This window comes from Salvelinus sp. IW2-2015, linkage group LG15, assembly GCF_002910315.2.
Source record: "Salvelinus sp. IW2-2015 linkage group LG15, ASM291031v2, whole genome shotgun sequence".
Lineage (NCBI taxonomy): Eukaryota > Metazoa > Chordata > Actinopteri > Salmoniformes > Salmonidae > Salvelinus > Salvelinus sp. IW2-2015.
Window position 1 is genome coordinate 51600323 of NC_036855.1, and position 26098 is coordinate 51626420.

The 26098-nt window shown below is 39.4% G+C and overlaps 2 protein-coding genes across 8 annotated transcripts in view; one reads left to right on the top strand and one right to left on the bottom strand.

The window, feature by feature from the left end:
* syt13 (synaptotagmin XIII) overlaps positions 1 to 6826 on the bottom strand; it is a 34004-nt gene extending 27178 nt beyond the window's left edge. The window contains 4 exon segments of the mRNA XM_024001172.2: positions 1154 to 1291; positions 3601 to 3823; positions 6144 to 6572; positions 6740 to 6826. Coding sequence (XP_023856940.2) covers positions 1154 to 1291; positions 3601 to 3823; positions 6144 to 6317 — 535 coding nt within the window. The 5' untranslated portion in view covers positions 6318 to 6572; positions 6740 to 6826.
* Positions 6827 to 8985: 2159 nt separating this feature from the next.
* fbxo3 (F-box protein 3) lies at positions 8986 to 25873 on the top strand. Of its 7 annotated transcripts, none has more exons than XM_024002377.2 (12): positions 8986 to 9122; positions 13280 to 13369; positions 13687 to 13850; positions 14256 to 14370; positions 14513 to 14717; positions 15697 to 15742; positions 16222 to 16306; positions 20262 to 20384; positions 20506 to 20621; positions 20843 to 21033; positions 21249 to 21324; positions 25426 to 25873. In XM_024002377.2, exons 1-12 carry the CDS (start codon positions 9031 to 9033, stop codon positions 25431 to 25433), a joined length of 1311 nt encoding a protein of 436 aa, XP_023858145.1. In that variant the 5' UTR covers positions 8986 to 9030; the 3' UTR covers positions 25434 to 25873. The 7 variants fall into 7 exon arrangements, with proteins under 7 accessions (XP_023858145.1, XP_023858146.1, XP_023858143.1 ...); XM_024002378.2 differs by having other exon boundaries at positions 21252 to 21324; XM_024002375.2 differs by having other exon boundaries at positions 21249 to 25873.
* The last annotated feature ends 225 nt before the right edge of the window (positions 25874 to 26098 follow it).

The following is a 26098-nucleotide window of genomic DNA, read 5'->3' on the forward strand; positions in this document are numbered from 1 at the left end:
ACGTGTAACAACACCTGCACAGGATCGGTACATCCGAAAATCACACCTGCGGGACAGGTACAGGATGGCAACAACAACTGCCCGAGTTACACCAGGAACGCACAATCCCTCCATCAGTGCTCAGACTGTCCGCAATAGGCTGAGAGAGGCTGGACTGAGGGCTTGTAAGCTTGTTGTAAGGCAGGTGCTCACCAGACATCACCGGCAACAACGTCACCTATGGGCACAAACCCACCGTCGCTGGACCAGACAGGACTGGTAAAAGGTGCTCTTCACTGATGAGTCYCGGTTTTGTCTCACCGGGGGTGATGGTCGGATTCGCGTTTATCGTTGAAAGAATGAGCGTTATACCGAGGCCTGTACTCTGGAGCGGGATCGATTTGGAGGTGGACGGTCTGTCATGGTCTGGGGCGCTGTGTCACAGCATCATCGGACTGAGCTTGTTGTCATTGCAGGAAATTTCAATGCTGTGCGTTACAGGGAAGACATCCACCTCCCTCATGTGCTACCATTCCTGCAGGCTCATCCTGACATGACCCTCCAGCATGACAATGCCACCAGCCATAKTGCTCGTTCTGTGCATAATTTCCTGCAAGACAGGAATGTRCGTGTTCTGCCATGGCCAGCGAAGAGCCCGGACCTCAATCCCATTGAGCACGTCTGGGACCTGTTGGATCGGAGGGTGAGGGCTAGGCCATTCTCCACAGAAATATCTGGGAACTTGCAGGTTCCTTGGTGGAAGAGTGGGGTAACATCTCACAGCAAGAATTGGCAAATCTGATGCAGTCCACGAGGAGGAGATGCACTGTAGTACTTAATGCAGCTGGTGGCCACACCAGATACTGACTGTTACTTTGGATTTTGACCCCTCRTTTGTTCAGGGATACGTTATTCAATTTCTGTTGGTTAAATGTCTGTGGAACTTGTTCAGTTTATGCCTCAGTTGAATCTTGTTATGTTCATACAAATATTTACACATGTTAAGTTTGATGAAAATAAATGCAGTTGACAGTGAGAGGACGTTTCTTTTTTTTCAGAGTTTATGTTTAATAGGTGAACTAGGGTCAACATCATGTTTAGTGATACCTCACCCTTCATAATTTACATGAAGTGGACATACTGGCAGATGATACTGTTGAGATCGTTGCCTTACCTTCTATCACGGTAATGTGTAGCTCGTTCTGGTCAGTATAATAGGTGAGAGAGAAATGCAGCTTAGGGTGGAGGATGGAGCTGCTTGTTGTCATCCCATTGGTAAGATCCCTAGCACAGGGGGTGAAGTCCTTTGAGTCTGGGAAAAGAGGCGGTGTTAGGGCTGGGAAATTCTACGGTTACAGATTTGCATTGAGACTCCAAACAAAAACCACTGATTTAAAAGTTTTACAAACCATACAACTCCCTCCACGAGGACTACTTTTAACAATTAACACTGAAGATTTTACAAAAACACATTTACTGGAAGAAATATGCAGATGCAAAGTTTGTAAACAGAATTTCGGTAAAATATCCWGTTTTTTTAATGTGTCCACGTTTTCCAAAAACTCTTAAATATGTGCTCTGAATTAAGATTTAACGGTGTCTGCAGAAATAATGAAAGCTATGACATGACACATTGACTTTGAAAAAATATATTTTGGTTATCGAACTACAGTAAGTGAAGTGGATTTACACCCGGTAACGGAATTTATTCATGGGTCCGTAAACTGTACTACACAGGAATGCATAAATATGGATATGAATGTCATTCTCTTCATGGTGACGTATCCTAAATAGGTATACAAAGGTAGAAATATGCAATATACTCCTTTGCATATTTGGGTATTATTCTATACACTGGCTATTATGTTAATGAGCTCTGCCCCCAAACAAGACCAAATTTGGTTGGTCCAGACCAGACCAAATCTGAACCAATCGTAGACGACTATGTTTCACAAGTTTTGACATCGAAGTACAGCACAGTAGAGTGCAGTAGAGTTCAGTACAGCACAGCACAACACAGTAGAGTAGAGTTCAGTACAGTACAGTACAGTAGAGTTCAGTACAGTACAGTACAGTAGAGTTCAGTACAGTACATTAGTGTACTCAACTCTAGTGTGCTCTACTGTGTACTGTACTGAACTCTACCCCAGTACTGTACTGAACTATACTCTATTTTTCCTTGCTGTACTGTACTCTACTGTAATGTACTGTGCTGTCCAAACTTGTGAACCCAACTTTGGTTTGTGACTACTATGATTTCCCATTGTAGCCAATTCAATTGSAGAAATTCCGTTACCAATGTTTCGGAAATTCCATTACCGATTTGGTAACGGAATTTTGAGTTTTAATCACTTAATAATTCATAAACAAAATTGGTATCAGTAAAAACACTATAACTAATTGATAGGTCTACCTTTACTTGTTACTTCTGTGAACTTTCATTATCCTCCCTCATGAGGGAGAGAAATTAGAAAATATCTTAAAGATATGTGGGTTTTTGGTAACGTAATTTCAAGGCACAAGGCAATTTTTCTTAAACTTACAGAAGGAAGAAAGATTTCTCCAAAACGAAATATAACTGTTGGTATTAGTTGGTAGGGGTCTATACTTCAACATTATTGTGTTTTGATGTATTTCTGATACCTTTTTTGACTTTTTCTGTTAGATGTTTTCTAAMACCCCTTTTCCATCTGTTTGACCAGAAATCAAAGTCTTTGCTTATTCCAAATTGTTAGGAAGGAAAATGTTTGAAAATGTATATACGCCTTACTTTCTCAAAAATATAGACTCTTAGCTTTCATTTGACACCCAATGTGATATGCTCATATGAACCTAATATGTTGGTGCCCATGGGTCCTTTTATATGGAAATGTCCGGCTGTTTTTCTTCCTAGGGACATTGAATGGTAAATGTGTGCATCAACTAAACCATGAAAATCAGTGTATCTTACATTTATAAAAAAAAAATATTAAACAATTATTTGAGAAATAATTAACACACAATATTCAAGCGTGTGTGCTAATTTTTTTTTTTTTTCAAATAATAAATCCAAGTATCCATGTATAGCCAAGTATAGCCAAACTGTCTGTTACTGTAAGGCAACTGCATTCAGGTGTAAGAAAGCACCAAGAATAGCAGTATGAAGCTCMTAGCCCTCTGGGACCAGTCCTATCCATCATGCATTAGGTTCCATTGACTGGACACATCAATAACACTGAGTGGATGAGTGTAGGGACTAGGGAGGGAAGGAGGGAGAGCGGGGCAAAGCCTTTGATCACAATGCTCTGGCAGGAGGAGAGGTACGTTAAGTAACACAGACAATTATCTAGACTGAGTGAGTGGTAACTCTAACACAGTAGTAGGAAGTGATTCATTACAGTAATTACCAACAAAATGTGTTTCTGCCAAGAATTGTTTTTCCGATTTACAGCGAAAAAGTGGATGCAATCCAAAAATCCATTTAAATGTAAAGTTTCACCTGAAAAATGTTGAATCTAAATAACTGAAGAGTATTACACATTGTATAACATGATGAAGGCATAGTAGCTATGAAAAGAACAGGAAATTATAAAGGGATTTATTTTGTTTAATTCAGGGTGTTTGTTATTGGTTGGGGTTTACCTTGTCTGAGGATCGTGAATGTGTCAGAGCTGTCCGTTGCTTGGTTACCAGCATCAGGTTCAGTCGAGGGTCCCTCGGGAGAGGGTTCGCCCCCCTTCTCTGAAGCATGATCAGGGTAGCTGATGACCTCAGATGAGGTCACAGACGGTTTGGGCTTGTATATTTTGGGAAATTTCAACAATGTCCTTGGTTGGATGGGCTCTGTGGATTTTTCCACACTGAACTAGAGGAGGAGGAAGAGTTGGTTAAAGACAGTCTCATTAAACTGTACTATGATACAATGTGTGGTGAGAAATCACAGCTAGTTTGTAGACTGCTTTCATGAAGATTTAATGTTGGTCGTGCAGTTCAAAGACAGCAAGCCTGCTGTATGCAACCAATCCCAGAGGGGTTCATTACGACCATAACAGTCCATTATCACTGCAGTCTGGCAATTCACAGGAAAACATGGGACACCAATTTACAGTGAATGCACCTCTCTGACAGTCAGCTAAGTGTGGGCCATTCAGATGGGTGAGTTATGGTTATACTGATAAGAATTTCCATCCATTCTCCTGGGCTTGCATCATTACTCTCCCAAATCAAACTCTAAAACTGGTAACTGGTAGCCATTATATTAAAGTATAGAACTTTATTCATGCTTGTGGAATAAATTGCACATTGTTAAGTTACATTCCATAATGGGATATAAACATTTCAGAGGAGGACTAAAGAGTAAGGTTGTTATCTCTCAAACCAGCAAGTGTTCTTTCACCTCCTTAGCAGCACATTTAAAGTACTGCAAAAAGCAAGCTGACTGGAACATGATGTACCCCTGGAGCATGCATCATGTGTGAGGGCTTGTGTAAGCTGAGGAAAGGAAGACTGTGTGCAGCCTGGTCTCATAGACTAGACTTAACATAGTAAATGTAAATCTGGTATGATATATTACATTTGGTATGGTTACATAAGACAGAAGGTTAGGAGTTAGGTTAAAGGGTTAACGCAAACGGCACGGACAACTTTAACATTTTAGCAAATTAGCAACTACTTAGCATGTTAGCTTAACCTTAACCCTTTAACCTAACTCCTAACCCTAACCTTAACTCTAACAATCCTTTAACTTAACTCCTAACCCTAACCCTAACCCCTAGCCTAGCTATTGTTAGCCAACTAGCTAACATTAGCATTAGCCACCTCGCTAACGTTAGCCACAACAAATTAGAATTCGTAACATATCATTACAAATTGGTAAAATATTGTACGAATTGCAAATCATAACATTTCATAAGAATTGTAATTCGTAACATATCATACAAAATGGATGATGGACATCCACAAATGAATAAATACCAAACAAAACTTAACATATCATACTAATTGGAGTGTCCCAGATTTACATTTACTATATAAGGTCTACCCCTGAGTCCAGGTTGTAGCGTGAGCTGCACGGGTACCCTGCTCCTCCCTCCTCCCCAAATTACACTGACACAGATGTGCAGGGAACCTATGCGTTCATTATTAGGCTAGTTCTAGCAGTTTTTTTCCGCTCTGAAAGATTCTGAATCACTCATCATCTCGTCACAAACTCATCGGATGGGTATCTGCTTCTAACACCATTATTTTGCCATCTTCAAATGATACACATATGCAGGAACACTACACAGCCCATAWGGAAATAGGAATTTCAATTAAACACACTGTAGTTCTTCAAAGTGGTTGCTGAGGTGTTAAGTCTGCTTCAAAGCTGTGGAATCTCACTCCATGACTAATCAGTCAAGGTCAAATGTGGACATACGTGCGACACCTTTTGCTTGGCTCAGAGAGAGGATGGGTGGGTTCCCTCTAAAGGGAACTGCAACAGACAGTCAACCTTTCCCACAGAAAGGACACGGTTTGTGAGGAGAACTTTGATACAATGCCACAAGTCGAGTCACATGTTAAGACTCCTGCAGCCCATTGGAACATGAATACAGTGCTCTACTAACTGTACTCCAGTGCCCATAACAGTAAAAAGACTACAACAAATGATCATCAGAGGAGCCAATTGGAGGGCTCTATCTTACCGCAGTCCATTATTGTAATGTAACCCCTATCTGATGTTTTGTTACTGCTGCATTTCCTGTGTTACAATCTATATATCAGTTAAGGGCGATATCAAAGGTTGTCATAAGCAGATATGGCAAATCATCTTAGCCCACTAACTTCCCTGTTCAAAAATCTAAAGACTAGTTGTTATATCAGTGTATTAACCAACTGTAGTTAGTTATATTATTTACCAGGATGTCATGCCACTCAGAGTAACTGTAGTTACTCAAATCAAACATACAGGACAACGCTTTCTGCACTACAATTATAGATCACCTATGAGATAGCTCTACACGTGATATGACATTTAGTCAATGGTATCACTCAAAACCATGGCATTCACTCCAGTCCCACGTCACATAAACCTAGTCACACAGATTCACCAAGTCACCTGCGGTGCTGGTAATTACCCTCCCAGGAAAGTAAGTTCTCTAATATCTGAGTCCATGTGCAAATACTGTAGTAGGGCAGCTCACCTGCTCTGAGGAGTGCAGAACACTGGGTTTAYCCTTCTCTGGGTCTGCATCTTCACCACTTTCCAGCTTGCCTTTCTTACAGGACCTGCAGATCAGGGAGAGCCCACAGAGAGTGAGGATGCCTGACGCAGTGCCCAGCGTGGCACCAAGGACAGCAGCTGTGGTGAAAATCATGCTGGTCAACAAGGGCAACACAGGAAAAAATAAAGAGGAAGAAGAAAGGAAGCTAAAAATGTCCAAGTTACTCTTCAGGCAGCATTACAAATAAAGATGCGGAGATGCTGATTGGTTAGTCTGCAGCAAATGTCCCACAAAAATAGGACGATTTTTCAGGAGACAGGCTGTACTTCATTCGGGTCCCAGCAGTTGGTTGCAAGCACTTTCAGTATGCAGTTCCCTCATCCAGAGACAGAGGGATAATGTTCCTGTCTGCAGAAGAGAACAGCGTGAGAGAGAGGAAGCCCGCCTGGTCTACTTGCATATATTCAGTGAGAGGAGGGATGAGAAGGACAAAGGGAGAGAAAGGAGTGGGAGGGTAGAGGCTGGCTGGCTGCTAGCTGGTTAGGACAGAATATGTATGTTTCATTGATGCTTACCTTCTCTGTCTCTTTTTGCTCTTTAGCTCTACGTTTCTTTCTCTTCCTCCCTTCTCTTCCCCACTACCACTTTCCTGTTGCCCTCAGACACATCCATGTCTGGCATCTGAATGACGTCAGAGGTAAAAATCCTACTCCCCAGAATAACCTTTTTTTTTTACACAACAACAGAAAGTTTAAAAAAATAGGCTGYTCTCATTCCCCTTCTCTCAACGCACTATCCCCATTATGCTGTTCAGCCAGGAGAATGTGCACCACCACAATATTGCTGTTAATTCCRCATGGTTAAGCAAAGGATACCTCTCTGAATTAAACATCTCTCTGAATCTGAAATTGCTAGAGTAAGAAGACATTTCATTTAGCCATATGAACAGTCAAAAACAAATCTATTCTCGCTGAGGGGGAAAATCTCCCATCAAATTCTATATTTGGTCCCCCAACTTTTGCATTAATATGCAGTTTCCATGGAAACAACATAACCCACACTACAAACAGACCCTCAAAATCTGTGAACATCTTGGGGCAAAGCACTGTTCTTAGCACTGCCGTAACCAAAAGTATAGTACTTGAACATGACAAATAAAAATGCTCAAAGGCTCATTACTAACAACAGTAGCTGACTGCAAGTAATTTCACTTTGCAAGCTCTTCTGGAAACATGCTGTATAATGAAAACCATCATCATGGCTGTCTGGATAACTTAATAACACTTCAGTCTTCTTTTACATTCCATCCCCATGTCTAGATTAATCACATCCTGAAATTTCCCCCAGGGCACTGGCCATCTCTCCAAACTGTGTGATGAGGTATGACGTATGATGCCTCAGTTTGGTTTTCCTGACCGCTTTCATTCAGAAGGCTATACTGGTTCATAACTCTCGTTTTTAACACAGCTTATCTATACATTTTTTTTTTAAAGATAGCATTCTATAGGTATACATGTATCCAGCAATTTACGTCCAGTGTTACACCCGCAGGAGGCCTTTTGCCTTTTGGTAGGCCGTCATTGTATATAAGAATTTGTTCTTAACTGACCTAGTTAAATAAAGGTGAAATAAATCAAATAAATAAAAACAATATTATAATTTCAGACAGTGAGGGAAGTTCCTGTTAAGACAATACTCATTCATGGATTTGAATTGAACATGCAAGAGCACAATATGTGAATTGAAGGATTACCCAATGCAGAAAATAGGCCTAATCTTTGATGCCATCTTGAGGATGTAAGAGAAAGTAAAATCTGCAGTTGCGTCATTCATTTTTTTTACGTATAACTTAATGATATGCAGCCACTGATTCTTGAAGAATGCAATTTATTAACGCCTAGCTTAGTTCAACTGTAGTACCCCATCAGAACCCAAAATATAAGATTGTTTTACTCCAATGTTCGTAAAGAAAGTAAATGTAAACATCGGAGGCTGCCGAGTGCCACAGCAGTCTAAGGCACTGCATCTCAGTGCTAGTGGTGTCATTACAGACCCGGGTTTGATACCCGGCTGTATTACAACCGGCTATGATTGGGAGTCCCATAGGGCGGTGCACAATTGGCCCAGCGTCGTCCGGGTTAGGGTTTGGCCGGGGTAGGCCGTCATTGTAAATAAGATTTTGTTCTTAACTGACTTGCCTAGTTAAATACAGGTTAAATAAATACAAAATATATATTTAAAAAACACTATATAGCCTCATGGTAAAAAATTATAATTGATATCATGGATTGTCAGTCCTTGCATCCATAGCTCTGTCTATGGATGCAATGGCTGATTCCTGCTTTAACAGGTGGCTTGAACAAGCAATCTTACATAGCAGGAACACTGCACTACCAGCTATAAGAATCTTTGGTACTATACACAAGGATATAATGTCCCGATCATTTTATGTGCCACACAGGCCTATCAACCAAGCTTGGCCAGAAGACCGGTCTCAAATACAGGGAAGCTGCTACACAGTATGTTACTACAATCCAGAGTGTACACAATAACCGTAGGTGCACACAATGCCTATAATAGGAAATTCCCTGAATAGGGCATACAGTTGGTGAAAGTATTTTATGACGATTCATATCAACCACCTACGTAAGCATCCTACTAGTTTGAAGTAATCCATTACTAATATAATGTGTAAATGTTTACACAAGAAACTGAGATAGATGAGAACAACCTGATCACATTTTTCATATCAACTTCTCCCTAGCCCCACTCCCCATGTGCGAACTATTTGATAACAAGAAAGCATGCGGAAACGCTCTGTCACAGTAGATGGGGCGGGACTTGAAGCAAAATTCCAGGTTCCAAAATGGCAGCGTCCATGGAGCTAAGCTTGAACAATTTACCCTCCGATCCTTTGCTGTTAATGTTATCCTTTCTTYACTTTAGAGATTTGATCAGGTATGTATAACACGCTTCAGAGGGATAAATGCCTGTGCACAAAATACCATACGAGTTTATGTTGCGTAATAGAGCTATGCTTAGCGACAGAAGCTGGCTATAGTTAGCGTTCTCAAGATGTTGTTAGCTAAGCAAATAATTCACTTTTGTTTACTAACTAGCTTGCTATTGCATGACACTGTGTTGTCTTTCCTGATTGTTTGGTTATTAGTCTTATTCAATATGACAGTTGCAGTTATATTTATTGCATAAAAATGTAACTTTCAATTAGCCGTGAGCTAATTTACCGTCGCTAGCTAGGGTTGGCTAGTAGCTAGGCTAATGCTGCGTTCCTAACCAAGTGGGAAGATGGTATTTAGTAGTTACATAAAGAATCCACTTTAACGCCCCTCCAACTAGTAATTACTAGTGGGAAATGTGTCTATCATCCATGTGCTGACCCCTGACGTCACCTACTAAGAAATTACCTAGATAACAGCATTTTCGGCAGTAACATTTATTATTTATAAAAAATAAATAGCTATGTTTTTTAACACTAATTTGTTTACAAGCATGATAGCTCTACTTTAAGTTGATTGAGCTTGTTGGCCATCAGCCAATCAGTGTTTCTCAACGAGTTCAAAGCACTTGAACGCAGACAACTTGTATTTACGACTTCACAGCTGATAATTACCACCTTCCCACTTTGATATTAAAGCAGCATAATGGTTTGTTTTGGTTTCAGATGCCTTGTTGTTGTAGCTAGCTAATGTTACTTCTCCGCTATCCCATTCAAATTAGACGGTAAATGTTATTAGACATTATACCGCGTCTATTCACAAAGCTGTCTGCCGCCTGTAGACGCTCCGACGCTGTACACAAATGCTCTGTATAAACAAAAAGAACCCAGCACGAGATACAATTTTCGAAACATTTGGAACTTAAAGTTGCAATATGCAGAAATCGCTCCGCCATTTCCTGGTTTCAAATTGTTTTGTTTATATGACAAAGCAATGCATAGTGTTGAGAATCATTGTACAATCTAAACCGRTGTTTAATATATTTTCAATAACGAACAATATTGTTTTTTCGGCTGTTTGAACCTGGTGTACAAAACCGAAAGTAAAAGACTCAAAAACGAAATTTAGGAAGAGGAATCATAGAAATAGCACACAGAACATATCTACCGTTTCTTGTACTTGCTATAACAGCCACAATGGGCAGAAGCTGATCGTTCCTGGGTATGAGAGTACTTGAATCTAAATAATTATGTCTATATTTGTTTTTTGTGCTGCTGAATAAGATGAATTTACATGAAAAACTGCAGACCTTAAGTGTATATTTTGTATTTGAAAGATTCTTTCTCACTAGTATGACAGTTAAGTTCCAWAAGTTTACAAAACCTTATCGCTAGTGAGGTGTATTTGCGTTTAGACAGAGCGTCGGTATTAAACGGAGAGCAGGGATTATAGTTCATGGGGGAGTCAACTGTGATCAGTACCATGAGCTGAGAACCCAAGGGGGGCAGGCTGTAATCTGGGTATACCCAAAGACGAAGAGAGGCCCAACTCGGCTGAAAATCTTTGTCCCTCCAGCGGGTGGTGTTTTTTTCACCCACCAAGGAAGGAGTTTTTGTATGGAGGTCAATGAGAGATTGTCAAGTCTGGTCATCAAAAAAAATGATGGTTTATTTGTTCCGTGAGATTTATTTGATCGAATAGAAGTTTGGTAATGCTTAAGTTGTTATGGAGTGTGTTGATATAAGTAAGACATTTACATCCTGGCAACTTTGAGATAACACTTTATATCGGAATGGCAATGCATGTTCATGACATGAGGCTAGTAGCATAGCATCTCTCTCCATTGAAAACAGGCGGAAACGATAGGCTGGAGCTTGACAGCCTACAGTGCCGCTTTGTGGACATTGTTTTTTTATTTTATTTAACTAGGCAAGTCAGTTAAGAACAAATTCTTATTTACAATGACGGCCTAACAAAAGGCCTCCTGCGGGGACGGGGGTTGGGATAAGAAAATATGTATTTATTTATTTATTAGGACAAAACACACACATCACGACAAGAGAAAACGCAACACTACATAAGGAGAGACCTAAGACAACAACATAGCAAGGCAGCAACATGGAAGCAACACAACATGGCAGCAGCATAACATGGTACAACCATTATTGGGCACAGACAACAGCACAAAGGGCAAGAAGGTTAGGGCGGAGAGACATGTATCTTTACAATATATCGATAATCTTTGGTATACACCTTGGGTTCTTGAGAGCTACTTATTTGCCAGACTATTAGCGTCCGAGCTAGCTAATGCTAACCTGGGTCTGTTGATTTTATAAGCCTCAAATGATTCTCCCCTGTATGAAGTGTGTTTTCAAGAGAAATTGGCTAGATAGTATAAATAGCAAGCTAGCTTTTCCGTCTTATACAGTTGAAGTCGGAAGTTTACATACACTTAGGTTGGAGTCATTAAAACTCGTTTTTCAACCACTCCACAAATTTCTTGTTAACAAACTATAGTTTTGGCAAGTCGGTTAGGACATCTACTTTGTGCATGACACAAGTAATTTTTCCAACAGTTGTTTACAGAAAGATTATTTCACTTATAACTCACTGTATCACAAATCCAGTGGGTCAGAAGTTTACATACACTAAGTTGACTGTGCCTTTAAACAGCTTGGAAAATTCCAGAAAATTATGTAATGGCTTCAGAAGCTTGTGATAGGCTAATTGAGTCAATTGGAGGTGTACCTGTGGATGTATTTCAAGGTCTACCTATACCAAGCTCTACCTTCAAACTCAGTGCCTCTTTGCTTGACATCATGGGAAAATCAAGACCTCCACAAGTCTGGTTCATCCTTGGAAGCAATTTCCAAATGCCTGAAGGTACCACYTTCATCTGTACAAACAGTTGTACGCAAGTATAAACACCATGGAACCACGCAGCCGTCATACCACTCAGGAAAAAGAAACGTTCTGTCTCCTAGAGATTAACGTACTTTGGTCGAAAAGTGCAAATCAATACCAGAACAACAGCAAAGGACCTTGTGAAGATGCTGAAGGAAAAGGGTACAAAAGTATCTATATCCACAGTAAAACGAGTCCTATATCAACATAACCTGAAAGGCCGCTCTTCAAGGAAGAAGCCACTGCTCCAAAGCCAGCATAAAAAAGCCAGATTACYGTTTCAACTGCACATGGGGACAAAGATTGTACTTTTTGGAGAAATGTCCTCTGGTGTGATGAAACAAAAATAGAGCTGTTTGGCCATAATGACCATTGTTATGTTTGGAGGAAAAAGGGGGAAGGTGGCAAGCCGAAGAACACCATTCCAACTGTGAAGGTGGCAGCATCATGTTGTGGGGGTGCTTTGCTGCAGGAGGGATTGGTGCACTTCACAAAATAGATGACATCATGAGGGAGGAAAATGATGTGGATATATTGAAGCAACATCTCAAGACATTAGTCAGGAACTTAAAGCTTGGTCGCAAATGGGTCTTCCAAATGGACAATGACCCCAGGCATACTTCCAAAGTTGTGGCAAAATGGCTTAAGAACAACAAAGTCAAGGTATTGGAGTGGCCATCACAAAGCCCTGACCTCAATCCCATAGAAAATGTGTGGGCAGAACTGAAAAAGCGTGTGCGAGCAAGGAGGCCTACAAACCTGACTCAGTTACACCAGCTCTGTCAGGAGGAATGGGCCAAAATTCACCCGACTTATTGTGGGTAGCTTGTGGAAGGCTACCCGGAACGTTTGACCCAAGTTAAACAATTTTAAGGCAATGCTACCAAATACTAAATGAGTATGTAAACTTCTGACCCACTGGGAATGTGATGAAAGAAATAAAAGCTGAAAAGTATTATTCTCTGCTATTATTCTGACATTTTACAGTCTTAAAATAAAGTGGTGATCCTAACTGATCTAAGACAGGACATTTTTACTAGGATTAAATGTCAGGAATTGTGAAATACTGAGTTTTTAAATATATTTGGCTAAGGTTTATGTAAACTTCCGACTTCAACTGTAACAGCTCATTTGAGCTAGCTAGCTGCCAGCTGATTGAATTRCTACAGGTATCGCAGCATCACATCCTGATATACCGAAATTCATGCAAAGAACCTGCTAACTAGCAATAACTTTTTTATTTTCTATCCATAGTTGCAGTTTTGTGAGTAGACGACTCAACGAGCTTTCCGGTCACAACCCATTATGGAAAGGCCTCTGTTTGAAACATTGGCTCTTAACTGAGTAAGTCTGTTGATCAACAACAAAAAAACATGGATTTCATCAGCCTATGGACAGTGTAAAGCCTTTGTATGAGAATCTTGTCTGTAGCAAAGAGTAGAGTTGTAGTTAACTTCCTCTGGTTTGTGGTGAAGAGTAACAGCAAAACATTCACATAAAAACGTTTCAAATTGAAAAGGATTCAAAATGGCTTGGACCAACATTCTTTTCATCTCTTATTTGATGTAATAATCAGGAATGTTTGTACTGTGTGTTTATTTTGCAAACGGAATAGTACTGATATGTTTTATTTAGCTAAATATTTTGTTGTTGTTGAGCAGGTCAGACAAAATTCAGAAGGTTCAAACCTGGAAGGAACTCTTCCGTGAGTTCTATACTGACTTGGGTCGTTACATTGATCACTATGGCACCCTGAAGAAAGCCTGGGATGACCTGAAGAGATACCTTGACCAGCAGTGCCCCAGGATGATTMCCTCGCTCAAAGGTAAAACTCCACAAGGAATACACATCACCACTTTAGGGGATTTGATAGCTGTGGGATGGTTCAATGGAACCATTAGGCCTTATTGGGCCGGCAGGTAGCCTAGTGGTTAGAGCGTTGGGCCACTAACCGAAAGGTAGCTAGATCGAATCCCCGAGCCGACAAGGTAAAAATCTGTCATTCTGCCCCTGAACAAGACAGTTAACCCACTGTTCCTAGGCCGTCATGGTAAATAAGGTTTTGTTCTTAACTGACATGCCTAGTTAAATAAAGGTTGTATTAAAAAAAAGTATCTTAACCTTCAACCAATATGTTGGATTTCCAAATGTATTGGATAGAAAATCCATACCTTTTTTAAATGTATTGTAGTTTGTTTGCCTAAGTCATTTTATGATTTCCCCTGAGCAGAGGGAGCAAAGGAGGAAGAGCTGGATGGGATTGAGGCCCAGATTTGTTGCAAGCTTTCAAATGACTACCGGTGCTCATACCGGATACACAATGGGCAGAAGCTTGTCGTTCCTGGGTATGAGAATTCATCAATTCAAATAATTGTTTGTCTATATTTATTTTTTTGTGCTGCTGAGCTGAATAAGATGAATTTACATGAACAAATTGACATAAAAGTATACTTATGGTAAAAATGATCTACCCCTATTTTCTTCCAGGTTAATGGGAAGCATGGCCCTGTCTAACCACTACCGCTCAGAGGACCTGCTGGATATTGAAACGGCAGCAGGTGGCTTTCAGCAGCGCAAGGGCATGAGGCAGTGTTTGCCCCTCACCTTCTGCTTCCACACAGGCCTCAGCCAATACATGGCCCTTGAGGGCACTGAGGGCCGCAGCCGCAGCGAGATCTTCTACCACTGCCCGGTCAGTTTTCATGAGACCCCGGCCCCCTCCCCAATTACAACTGGGAGACAGACTTTTATTCTCACACACAAGTTAAGGATGAAAAGAATAAGGAAGTGGGTAGCATCGCTTAGTAATAATAAACGACTCCTTAATTTGAGCTTTATATAACTTTCAGTGTTTAGGTTTCCTAAGTTATTTGGGACAGATATAACTCATTGCAACTGGGGGGAGCCATTTTCTAGCTATCTCACGACGTCTGTTGCAAACAGCTTCCAGTGTTTACGTTTCATAACTTGACTGGGGCAATGACAACTCTTTGCCACTGGGGGCAGCCCTTTTCTAGCTATGGTATCTCACCACAGGCAGGAGATAATGTTGAATTATGGAAATTAACTAATGGCAGTGGTGGAAAAAGTACCCAATTGTCATACTTGAGTAAAAGTATAGATACCTTAATAGAAAATGACTTGAGTAAAAGTCACCCAGTAAAATAATACTTGAGTAAAAGTATAAAAGTCTTTGGCTTAAAATATACTTAAGTATCAAAAATGAAAGTATAAATAATTTCACATTCCATATATTAAGCAAACCAGACAGCACAATAATTTTTTTTAAATTTAAGAATAGCCTGGGACACACTCCAACACTCAGACATAATTTACAAACAAAGCGTTTGTGTTTAGTGAGTCTGCCAGATCAGAGGCAGTAGGGATGACCAGGGATGTTCTCATGATGAGTGTGATTTTTACAATTTTCCTGTCCTGCTAAGCATTTGAAATGTAACGAGTACTTTTGGGTGTCAGGAAAAATGTATGGAGTAAAAAGTACATTATTTTCTTTAGGAACGCAGTGGAGTAAAAGTTGTCAAAAATATGAATAGTAAAGTACAGATAGCCCAAAACTACTTAAGTAGTACGTTAAACAATTTTTACTTAAGTACGTTACACCACTAACTAATGGATGACTAATAGGATTGTTCTACATTTTTCTATTATAGGATCAAATGGCACAAGATCCATCTGCAATTGACATGTTCATCACAGGTATGATGAGCTATTAGTTTGTTACATATATTATACAAATATTTCAGTTAGGTTGTGTGAAAATGTTTCATTGCAACATCTCACTGCAAGTTGAGCAATTGTAAGCTTAACAACTAGGTTATTATGCACTTCTTGGAATTGTACAGAGGATGCAGCACCCGGTTAATCTCTCCCCAATCAGACTTAAACAGGAAGGCATTGCTCCCATTCTTCAAATATAAATAAATAAACTGTTGTATTGCAACATAGCACTCCATGAATGGAATAATTTAATTAACCTTTATTTAACTAGGCAAGTCAGTTAAGAACAAATTCTTATTTACAATGAATAAAAAAAATGGAACTCTGGGTTATTTGCTCAATTAATATTTCTTGATATTCAATGTGTTAGTTCCTCAACATATGGGTTTGAACTTCTAATGCAGTGTCTCACACTTTCTCATTGTTTTGCTTCCTCTCACTCTAATTTCTCACCTTAGGGTCCAGCTTTACTGAGTGGTTTACCTCATACGTCCATAATGTGGTAACAGGAGAATACCCCATCATCCGGGATCAGATCTTCAGGTAACCTCCATTAACTTTCCCTTTCTGGAATACCTAACAGGAACATGCAGGAAGGTTGTAGTTTCTGTGTCATTATGGCAATACTCAACAATATGTAGTAAGGCTGACCCCATGTAGTCGACTGGTCGATTGTTTGGTCGATAGGCTGTTGATCGACCAAGATTTCTTTAGTCAAGCAGTAGCAAAAAAAAGATATACAGTACCAGTCAAAAGTTTGGACACACCTACTCATTCAAAGGTTTTTCTTTGTTTTTACTATTTTCTACATTGTAGAATAATAGTGAAGACAAACTATGAAATAACACATGGAATCATGTAGTAACCAAAAAAGTGTTTAACAAATAAATATATTTTATATTTGAGAATCTTCAAAGTAGCCACCCTTTGCCTTGATGACAGCTTTGCAGACTCTTGGCATTCTCGCAACCAGCTTCACCTGGAATGCTTTTCCAATAGTCTTGAAGGAATTCCCACATATGCTGAGCACTTGTTGGCTGCTTTTCCTTCACTCTGTGGTCCAACTCATCTCGAACATCTCAATTGGGTTAAGGTCGGGTGATTGTGGAGGCCAGGTCATCTGATGCAGCACTCCATCACTCTCATTCTTGGTCAAATACACAGGCTGGAGGTGTGTTGGGTCATTGTCCTGTTGAAAAACAAATGATAGTCCCACTAAGCGCAAACCAGATGGGATGGCGTATTGCTGCAGAATGCTGTGGTAGCCATCCTGGTTAAGTGTGCCTTAAAATCTAAATAAATCAGACAGTGTTACCAGCAAAGCACCATCACACCACCTCCTCCATGCTTCACGGTGGGAACCACACATGCGAACATCATCCGTTCACCTACTCTGCATCTCACAAAGACACAGCGGTTGGAACCAAAAATCAAAAAATGTGCGCTCTTCAGACCAAAGGACAGATTTCCACTGGTCTAATGTCAATTGCTTGTGTTTCTTGGCCCAAGCAAGTCCCTTCTTCTTATTGGTGTCCTTTAGTAGTGTTTTCTTTGCCACAATTTGACCATGAAGGCCTGATTCACGCAGTCTCCTCTGAACAGTTGATGTTGAGATGTGTCTGTTACTTGAACTCTGTGGCTTTTATTTGGGCTGCAATTTCTGAGGCTGGTAACTAATGAACTTATCCTCTGCAGCAGAGGTAACTCTGGGTCTTTCATTCCTGTAGTGGTCCTCATGAGAGCCAGATTCATCATAGCGCTTGATGGTTTTTGCAGCTGCACTTGAAGAAACGTTCAAAGTTCTTGACATTTTCCTGAAAGTAATGATGGACTGTCGTTTCTCTTTGCTTATTTGAGCTGTTCTTTCCATAATATGGACTTGGTGTTCAACCAAATAGGGCTATCTTCTGTATACCACCTCTACCATGTCACAACACAACTGATTGGCTCAAAAGCATTGGGAAGGAAGGACATTCCACAAATGAACTTTTAACCAGGCACACCTGATAATTTAAATGCATTCCAGGTGACTACCTCATGAAGCTGGTTGAGAGAATGCCAAGTGTGTGCAAAGCTGTCATCAAGGCAAAGGGTGGCTACTTTGAAGACTCTAAAATAAATGTAGATTTAACACTTTTTTGGTTACTACATGATTCCATATGTGTTATTTCATAGTGTTGATGTCTTCACTATTATTCTACAATGTGGAAAATAGTCAAAATATAGAAAAACCCTTGAATGGGTAGGTGTGTCCAAACTTTTGACTTTGACTTAATTTTGTTAGAACAGCATATCTGGTATTGTTTATAATTTATTGTGTTTACACTTCAAATTATATTATTAATAATAATGCTCCATGTAATGTCATTATCATTAATATGCTTAATAGACTTGTATAACCACCATTTGATTTTTAGGCCTAAGAGCGCATCCTGTTTAGTCTTAATACCACAACTTACTTAGGCTGAAAAATATCCCCACAGCATGATGCTGCCACCACCATGTTTCACCGTAGGGATGGTGCCAGGTTTCCTCCAGACGTGACGCTTGGCATTCAGGCCAAAAAAGTTCAATCTTGGTTTCATCAGACCAGAGAATCTTGTTTCCCATTGTCTGAGAGTTTGTGCCTTTTGGCAAACTCCAAAAGGGCTGTCATGTGCCTTTTACTGAGGTGTGGCTTCCGTCTGGCCACTCTACCACGAAGGCCTGATTGGTGTGTGCTGAGTGCTGCAGAGATGGTTGTAAACAATTGTTGGAAAAATTACTTGTGTCATGCATGCATTTTTCCAACAATTGTTTACAGACAGATTTCACTTATAATTCACTGTATCACAACTTTGTGTCATGCACAAAGTAGATGTCCTAACCGCCTTGCCAAAACTATAGTTTGTTAACAAGACATTTGTGGAGTGGTAGAAAAACGAGTTTTAAGGACTCCAACCTAAGTGAATGTAAACTTCCGACTTCAACTGTAGTTTTGGCAAGGCGGTTAGGACATCTACTTTGTGCATGACACAAGTAATTTTTCCAACAATTGTTTACAAACAGATTATTTCATTTATAATTCACTGTATCACAATTCCAGTGGGTCAGAAGTTTATATACACTAAGTTGACTGTGCCTTTTAAACAGCTTGGAAAATTCCAGAAAATGACGTCATGTCTTTAGAAGCTTCTGATAGGCTAATTGACATCATTCGAGTCAATTGGAGGTGTACCTGTGGATGTATTTCACGGCCTACCTTCAAACTCAGTGCCTTTTTGCTTGACATCATGGTTAAAATCTAAAGAAATCAGCCAAGACCTCAGAAGAATTGTAGACCTCCACAAGTCTGGTTCATCCTTGGGAGCAATTTCCAAACGCCTGAAGGTACCACGTTCATCTGTACAAACAATAGTATGCAAGTACAAACAATAGTATGCAAGAAAAAAACAAGCTTACTTCCAAAGTTGTTGCAAAATGGCTTAAGGACAACAAAGTCAAGGTATTGGAGTGGCCATCACAAAACCCTGACCTCAATCCTATAGAACATTTGTGGGCAGAACTGACAAAGTGTGTGCGAGCAAGGAGGCCTACAAACCTGACTCAGTTACACCAGCTCTGTCAGGAGGAATGGGCCAAAATTCACCCAACTTATTGTGGGAAGTTTGTGGAAGGCTACCCGGAACGTTTGACCCAAGTTAAACAATTTTAAGGCAATGCTACCAAATACTAAATGAGTATGTAAACTTCTGACCCACTGGGAATGTGATGAAAGAAATAAAAGCTAAAATAAATAATTCTCTCTGCTATTATTCTGACATCTTACATTCTTAAAATAAAGTGGTGATCTTAACTGACCTAAGACAGGGAATTTCTACTAGGATTAAATGTCAGGAATTGTGAAAAACTGAGTTTAAATGTATTTGACTAAGGTGTATGTAAACTTCCGGATTTTTTAATTTATTTTTTAAACATTTAAAAAAATGTCAAACCTGTTATTTCTTTGTCATTATGGGGTATTGTGTGTAGATTGGTGAGGGGAAAATGTATAATCCATTTTAGAATAAGTCTGTAATGTAACAAAATTTGAAAAATGTCAAGGGGTCTGACGTTTTTATTTATTTAACCATTTAACTAGGCAAGTCAGTTAAGAACAAATTCTTATTTACAATGATGGCCTACCCCGGCCAAACCCAGATAACACTGGGCCAATTGTGTGCCGCCCTATGGGACTCCCAATCCTGGCCGGTTGTGATACAGGTCTGTAGTGACACCTTTAGCACTGAGCCCCGAATGCACTGCAGTTGATTCGATTAAAACACATAGGATGTGTCTATATATGGAAAAATACACGTTTAAAAAATGTTGACCAATCGATTGGTCGAATGAACAGACAACTCTTGGTCGACCAAGATTTTTGTTGGGTCGGGACAACCCTAATATGTAGTTAACAAACATTCAAAGCAAGGCTTCTAACGGATTTTGGAGGTTTAATAAGCTTTGTCACTATTCACAGGTACGTCCATGATAAGCAGTGTGTTGCCACCACGGGGGATATTACTGTTTCAGTGTCTACCTCATTCTTACCGGAGCTCAGCTCAGTGCATCCTCCACATTTCTTCTTCACCTATCGGATCAGGTACCACTATTTCCCCTACTGATTTCAGCTCCTGATAATGATTAAAAAGATAAATGTGTAAATGGATCATAATACAGCTGTCCTAACTTCCCTAACCTTATGCGTTAAATTCTACCATCAGGATTGAAATGGCAAAGGATGCCCTCCCTGAGAATGCTTGCCAACTGGACAGTCGTTATTGGAAGATCACCAATGCTAATGGGAACGTGGAGGAGGTCCGTGGGCCAGGCGTTGTTGGTAGGTGACTAGACTAGAGGGGATTCCGTGGACTTACCATAATGTTTCATTCTTAATTGTCTCCATTTGGTAGCAGTGGGCAAAAACCTGTTACGATCTAAGAATGATTTACAGCTAACAAATTACTAATGTAATTGTCATGTTATATACTAATTAAATAAGTTAACATTTCATGAGTAACTTATGCAAGAGATATACTAACCGCATGACATTGTCTGCAGGAGAGTTCCCGGTGATGACTCCGGGTAAAGTACATGAGTACGCCAGCTGCACGACCTTCTCTACTACCTCAGAGTACATGGAAGGCCACTACACCTTCCACCGCCTCAAGAACAAAGAGGAGATCTTCGACGTCTGCATCCCCCGCTTTCACATGGTTTGCCCTCCGTTCCGTGAGTCAATTGTACGGTCGGTAAGTGTTTATGGTTTATGAGATGGAGATGAGTAACAATTGGATTCAGTTTTAAGAAACTTGGTAAATCAATGGTCAGGGCCAACTTTTAGGCTAGGGTTATTAAATAAAAATGTTTTATTGGTCTTTTTATTTGTCAAAATGTTTGGTAACACAACAAATGATAAAGTTTTGAAACAAGAACTTGGTTTAATATTTGCTCCCCCCCCCATCAGCAGGGATTGGCAAGGGATGTTTCAAGTGCATCTTTTAACGAAGACAACTCGTCAGACACCGATGACCATAATGAGGGTGAGCTTCGAGGCATTAATATGGCAGCCCCAGGGGGACGATGCCCACGCCACATCTGACACACTTTTCTCACCACAGGACTAAATTAGGAAAGGGGCTAGGAAGGACTTTCACAATTACATAAGAGTAAAGTTTGTTTTTATTGTTTGTAAAGCTGTATTTACCATTGGCTGATAGTCATTGCCCTGTGTGAACCTTTCCACCCCAGCTCGATGAGATACTACCACAGCCTCTGCAATATGCCCTCCCATGTAAATCCAAGATCGCTCCATTGTTTGTTTTCTTTTTTTTTCAACAATGGAGCGATCTGGAACTGGACATTGTCTATTGAGAGCAGAGGGTTGTCACGTCTTTTTCAATAGTAACATTGTTCATTCTCTAGCTGGCTGCCTAGTGCATAGAGCTAAAGTGCTGATTGGTGCTCTATCTAAATCCTGAGTATTCCCTTTTTTCCTTGGCATATGTAGTGTGTGTGTAGTCATATTCCTTATATAAAAAGCCACAGCATCTCTACAGGTCCACTGTAGATGTATTGTCAATGCATCGTCAAAAATGACATTTTTTACATTGCAGCTGTTTCTGCAGCAGTGTTAAACATGTATAACTATGATGATCTTAATCAGAGGTGGTTTTCAAACCAACAAAAAAAAAAAGAAGGAATTTTATGTAAACACACAACTCATAAAAGCTGGGATGTTTGCACATGCTAACAACAATGACAAAGAGAAGCCCACATCAAAGCTGTTGAGCTACATTGGATGCTGTCTGTATATCTAATAGATATTCAGGCACATGTTAATATGGGCTTGACTCTGTCATGCATTAACTCTGTCATGCATTAATGCATATCATATCTTATTAATTGCAATGTGATTATGACTATGATCCTTTGAAAGTCTGCGGAAACAAACAACTGTTTAGTAAAGCAGCCAATCAGTGTGCAGTTTCTCATAGAAATCTGAATGTTTGAACAATGAGCTACAGCATCACACCCCTCTGTATTTATTTGGACAGTGAAGCTACAATTAGTACATTTGGCTCTATACTCCAGCATTTTCAATTTGAGATCAAGTGTTCGATATGAGGCGACAGTACAGAATGTCACCTTTTATTTGAGGGTATTTCTATACATATCTGTTTTGCTGTTTACAAATGAATGCACTTTATGTACAGTGCCTTCAGAAAGTATTCCTACCCATTTACTTTTTCCACATTTTGTGTTACAGCCTGCATTTTAAAATGGATTAATTTGAGATTTTGTGTCCCTGGCCTACACGTAGTACCACAATGTCAAAGTTGAATTATGTTTTTAGAAATGTTTACAAGTTAATTAAAAATGAAAAGCTGAAATGTCTTGAGTCAATAAGTATTCAACCCCTTTGTTATGGCAAGACTAAATAGGTTCAGGAGTAAATTTGTAAGTGATTTGCTTAACAAGTCACATAAGTTGCATGGACTTACTCTGTGCAATAATAGTGTTTTACATGATTTTTGAATAACTACCTCATCTCTGTACCCCACACATACAATTATTTGTAAGGTCCCTCGGTTGAGCAGTGAAGTCACACAGATTCAACCACAAAGACCAGGGAGGTTTTCCAACGCCTCGCAAAGAAGGGCACCTGTTGGTAGATGGGTAAAAAAATAAATGTAAAAAAAAAAGCAGACATTTAATATCCCTTTGAGCATGGTCAAGTTATTAATTAGACTTTGGATGGTGTATCAATACAACCAGTCGCTAGAAATATACAGGTGTCCTTCCTTACTCAGTTGCCGGAGAGGAAGGAAACCGCTCAGGGATTACACTATGAGGCCAATGGTGACTTTAAAACAGTTACATAGTTTAATGGCTGTGATAGGAGAAAATTAAGGATGGATCAACAAGATAGTATACTGAACAAAAATATAAACCCACATGCAACAATTTAAGCAATTGTACTGTGTTATAGTTCTTATAAGGAAATCTCATTTGGCCCTAATCTATGGGTTTCACATGACAGGGCAGGGGTGCAGCAATAGGTGGGCCTGGGAGGGCATAAATCCACCCACTGGGGAGCCAGACCCAGCCAATCAGTATTCGTTTTTCCACACAAAAGGGCTTTATTACAGACAGATCTGCGGTTGTGAGGCCGGTTGGACGTACTGCCAAATTCTCTAAAATGATGGTAGATAATTTAATGGTCATTTATCTGGCAACAGCTCTAGTGGACATTCTTGCAGTCAGCATGACAATAGCACGCACCCTCAAAAGTTCTGGGTTGTGTGACAAAACTGCACATTTTAGAGTGGCCTTTTATTGTCCCTATCACAAGGTGCCCCTGTGTAATGATCATGCTGTTTGATCAGCTTCTTGATATGCTACACCTGTCAGGTGGATGGATTATATTGGTAAAGGAGAAATGCTCACTAAAAGGGAGGTAAACAAATATGTGCACACATTTCAAGAGATAGAAGCTTTTTGTGCGTATGGAAAATTTCTGGGATATTTTATTTAAGCTCATGAAACATGGGACCAACTCTTTACATGCTGCGTTTATATTTTTGTTCAGTATAGTTACTCCACAATACTAACCTAATTGACAGAGTGAAAAGAAGGAAGCTTGTACAGAATAACAAATATTCCAAAACATGCATCCTGTTTGCAATAAGGCACTAAAGTAAAAATGTGACAAAGAAATTAACTTTATGTCCTGAATAGAAAGAGTTATGTTTGGAGCAAACACATCACTGAGTACCACTCTCATATTTTCAAGTAGGTGGTGGCTGCATCATGTTTTGGGTGTGCTTGTCATTGACAAGGACTAGGGAGTTTTTTTTGGATAAAAAGAAATGGCATAGAGCTAAGCACAAGCAAAATCCTAGAGGAAAACCTGGTTGTCTGCTTTCCAACAGACACTGAGAGACAAATTCACCTTTCAACAGGACAATAACCTAAAACACAAGGCCAAATCTACACTGGAGTTGGTTACCAAGATGACATTGAATGTTCCTGAGTGGCCTAGTTACTGCTTTGGCTTAAATAGCCTTGAAAATCTATGGCAAGACTTGGAAATGGCTGTCTAGCAATGATCAACAACCAATTTGACCGTGCAAAAATAATGTGCAAATATTGTACAATCCATGTGTGCAAAGCTTAGAGACTTGCCCAGAAAGACTCACAGATGTAATCACTCCCAAAGGTGATTTTAACATGTATTGACTCAGGGGTGTGAATACTTATGTAAGTGTTTTTCATTTTCAATACATTTGCAAAAATGTCTGTTTTCACTTTCTCATTATGGGTTATTGTGTGTATAATATATATATATATATATATTTAATCCATTTTGAATTCAGGCTGTAACACAACAAAATGTGGAATAAGTCAAGGGGTATGAATACTTTCTGAATGCATTGTATCTAGTCTCATTTGTTTTTTTCCCTCAAGTCTTTGGACAAATTCAAAGAATTTACAGAAGAACAAGAGAAAGTGTAAGTTACAGAGGAACAAAGATCATACCCCCGCAAAATGCTCCCCTCTCACAATTACCATTAACAGAGGCGGTTCGCATTTTTTCCGGGGTATGATCTTTGTTCTTCTGAACTTTCGCAGTCTTTATTATTCACTATTCATTCATGATTATCCATAAGCATGGTAGCATCCACATTAATGTGGAAGTATTCTGAAACATCTATTCTTATTTACAATAAAAGTGACTCTAAAATGACACTACATTATTCACTATTCAGTTCCTATTGGGTGAAACATAATCTGAAACACAACCAAAACAAACTGCAAATACATCCAACAAGTATGTAGTCACAAGCTTGATGTATTCATTGCATGCTAGGAATATGGGACCAAATACTAAATTATTGACTACTTTAATATAATATACCTAAAGTTCTTTCATTTCTAAATGGTAAAACAGATATGTTTTAAAATACCCTCAAATAAAAGGAGACAWTCTGTGCTGTCGCCTCATATGAAACGTTTGATCTCAAATAAAAAAATGCTGGAGTATAGAGCCACATTAAAAAAAATGTTGCTTGACTGTCCAAGTAAAATACATCGGAAAGTGTATATTGTCTGGTTTATATTGCTTTCTGGTGCAATTTCAGGTCATTAGAGGGACATCTCAGCTTTGAGCACACGTGTATCACTCATCTCAGCACGTACTTAACTGGACATGAAAATACCCTGGCTCAGCTGAGCAAATTCAGTTTTTCCAAGGAGAGGTTTTAGCTTTGACATTGTTGCCAGGAAGATTTGTGCTGTTATGTATTATTTGAAAATAATTTCCTCTAAATATGGAATTAAGGTGTTTGCCTTCTGTTCTTCTTGTCTATGAATGGCAAGACATATTTTGTGGGTAATAACTGATTATTTTAATCCTGTTTTCCCCTTGTACTTAGCTAAGCTGTGCAATAGTGTCTGGCTATTCTCTATGATAATTTCAAACCTCCTTTGATTTGCATTTAGGTATTTGTTCAGTATCACTGTTTTTTACTTCATAAAAGTGTGTTTTTGTTTTTCTATGTTTGGGGTAAATAAACACTAAATGCTGAATTTGTAAGCACGTTGATTTTTGTTCATGAATTGTTGTGATGGATTTATTTCATCGATATAATTTGTGTTTTTATATTCTATTACCTGCGGCTACTGAGAAATAGATTCATAAGAATCGGTTAGAAATTGGATGCGATCAATGTTTTTAAGACTATCTTTGATAGAGAACAATTGTGCATACAGTACATCATACAATCTCTACAGAAGTAAATGTTGAACCAAGAT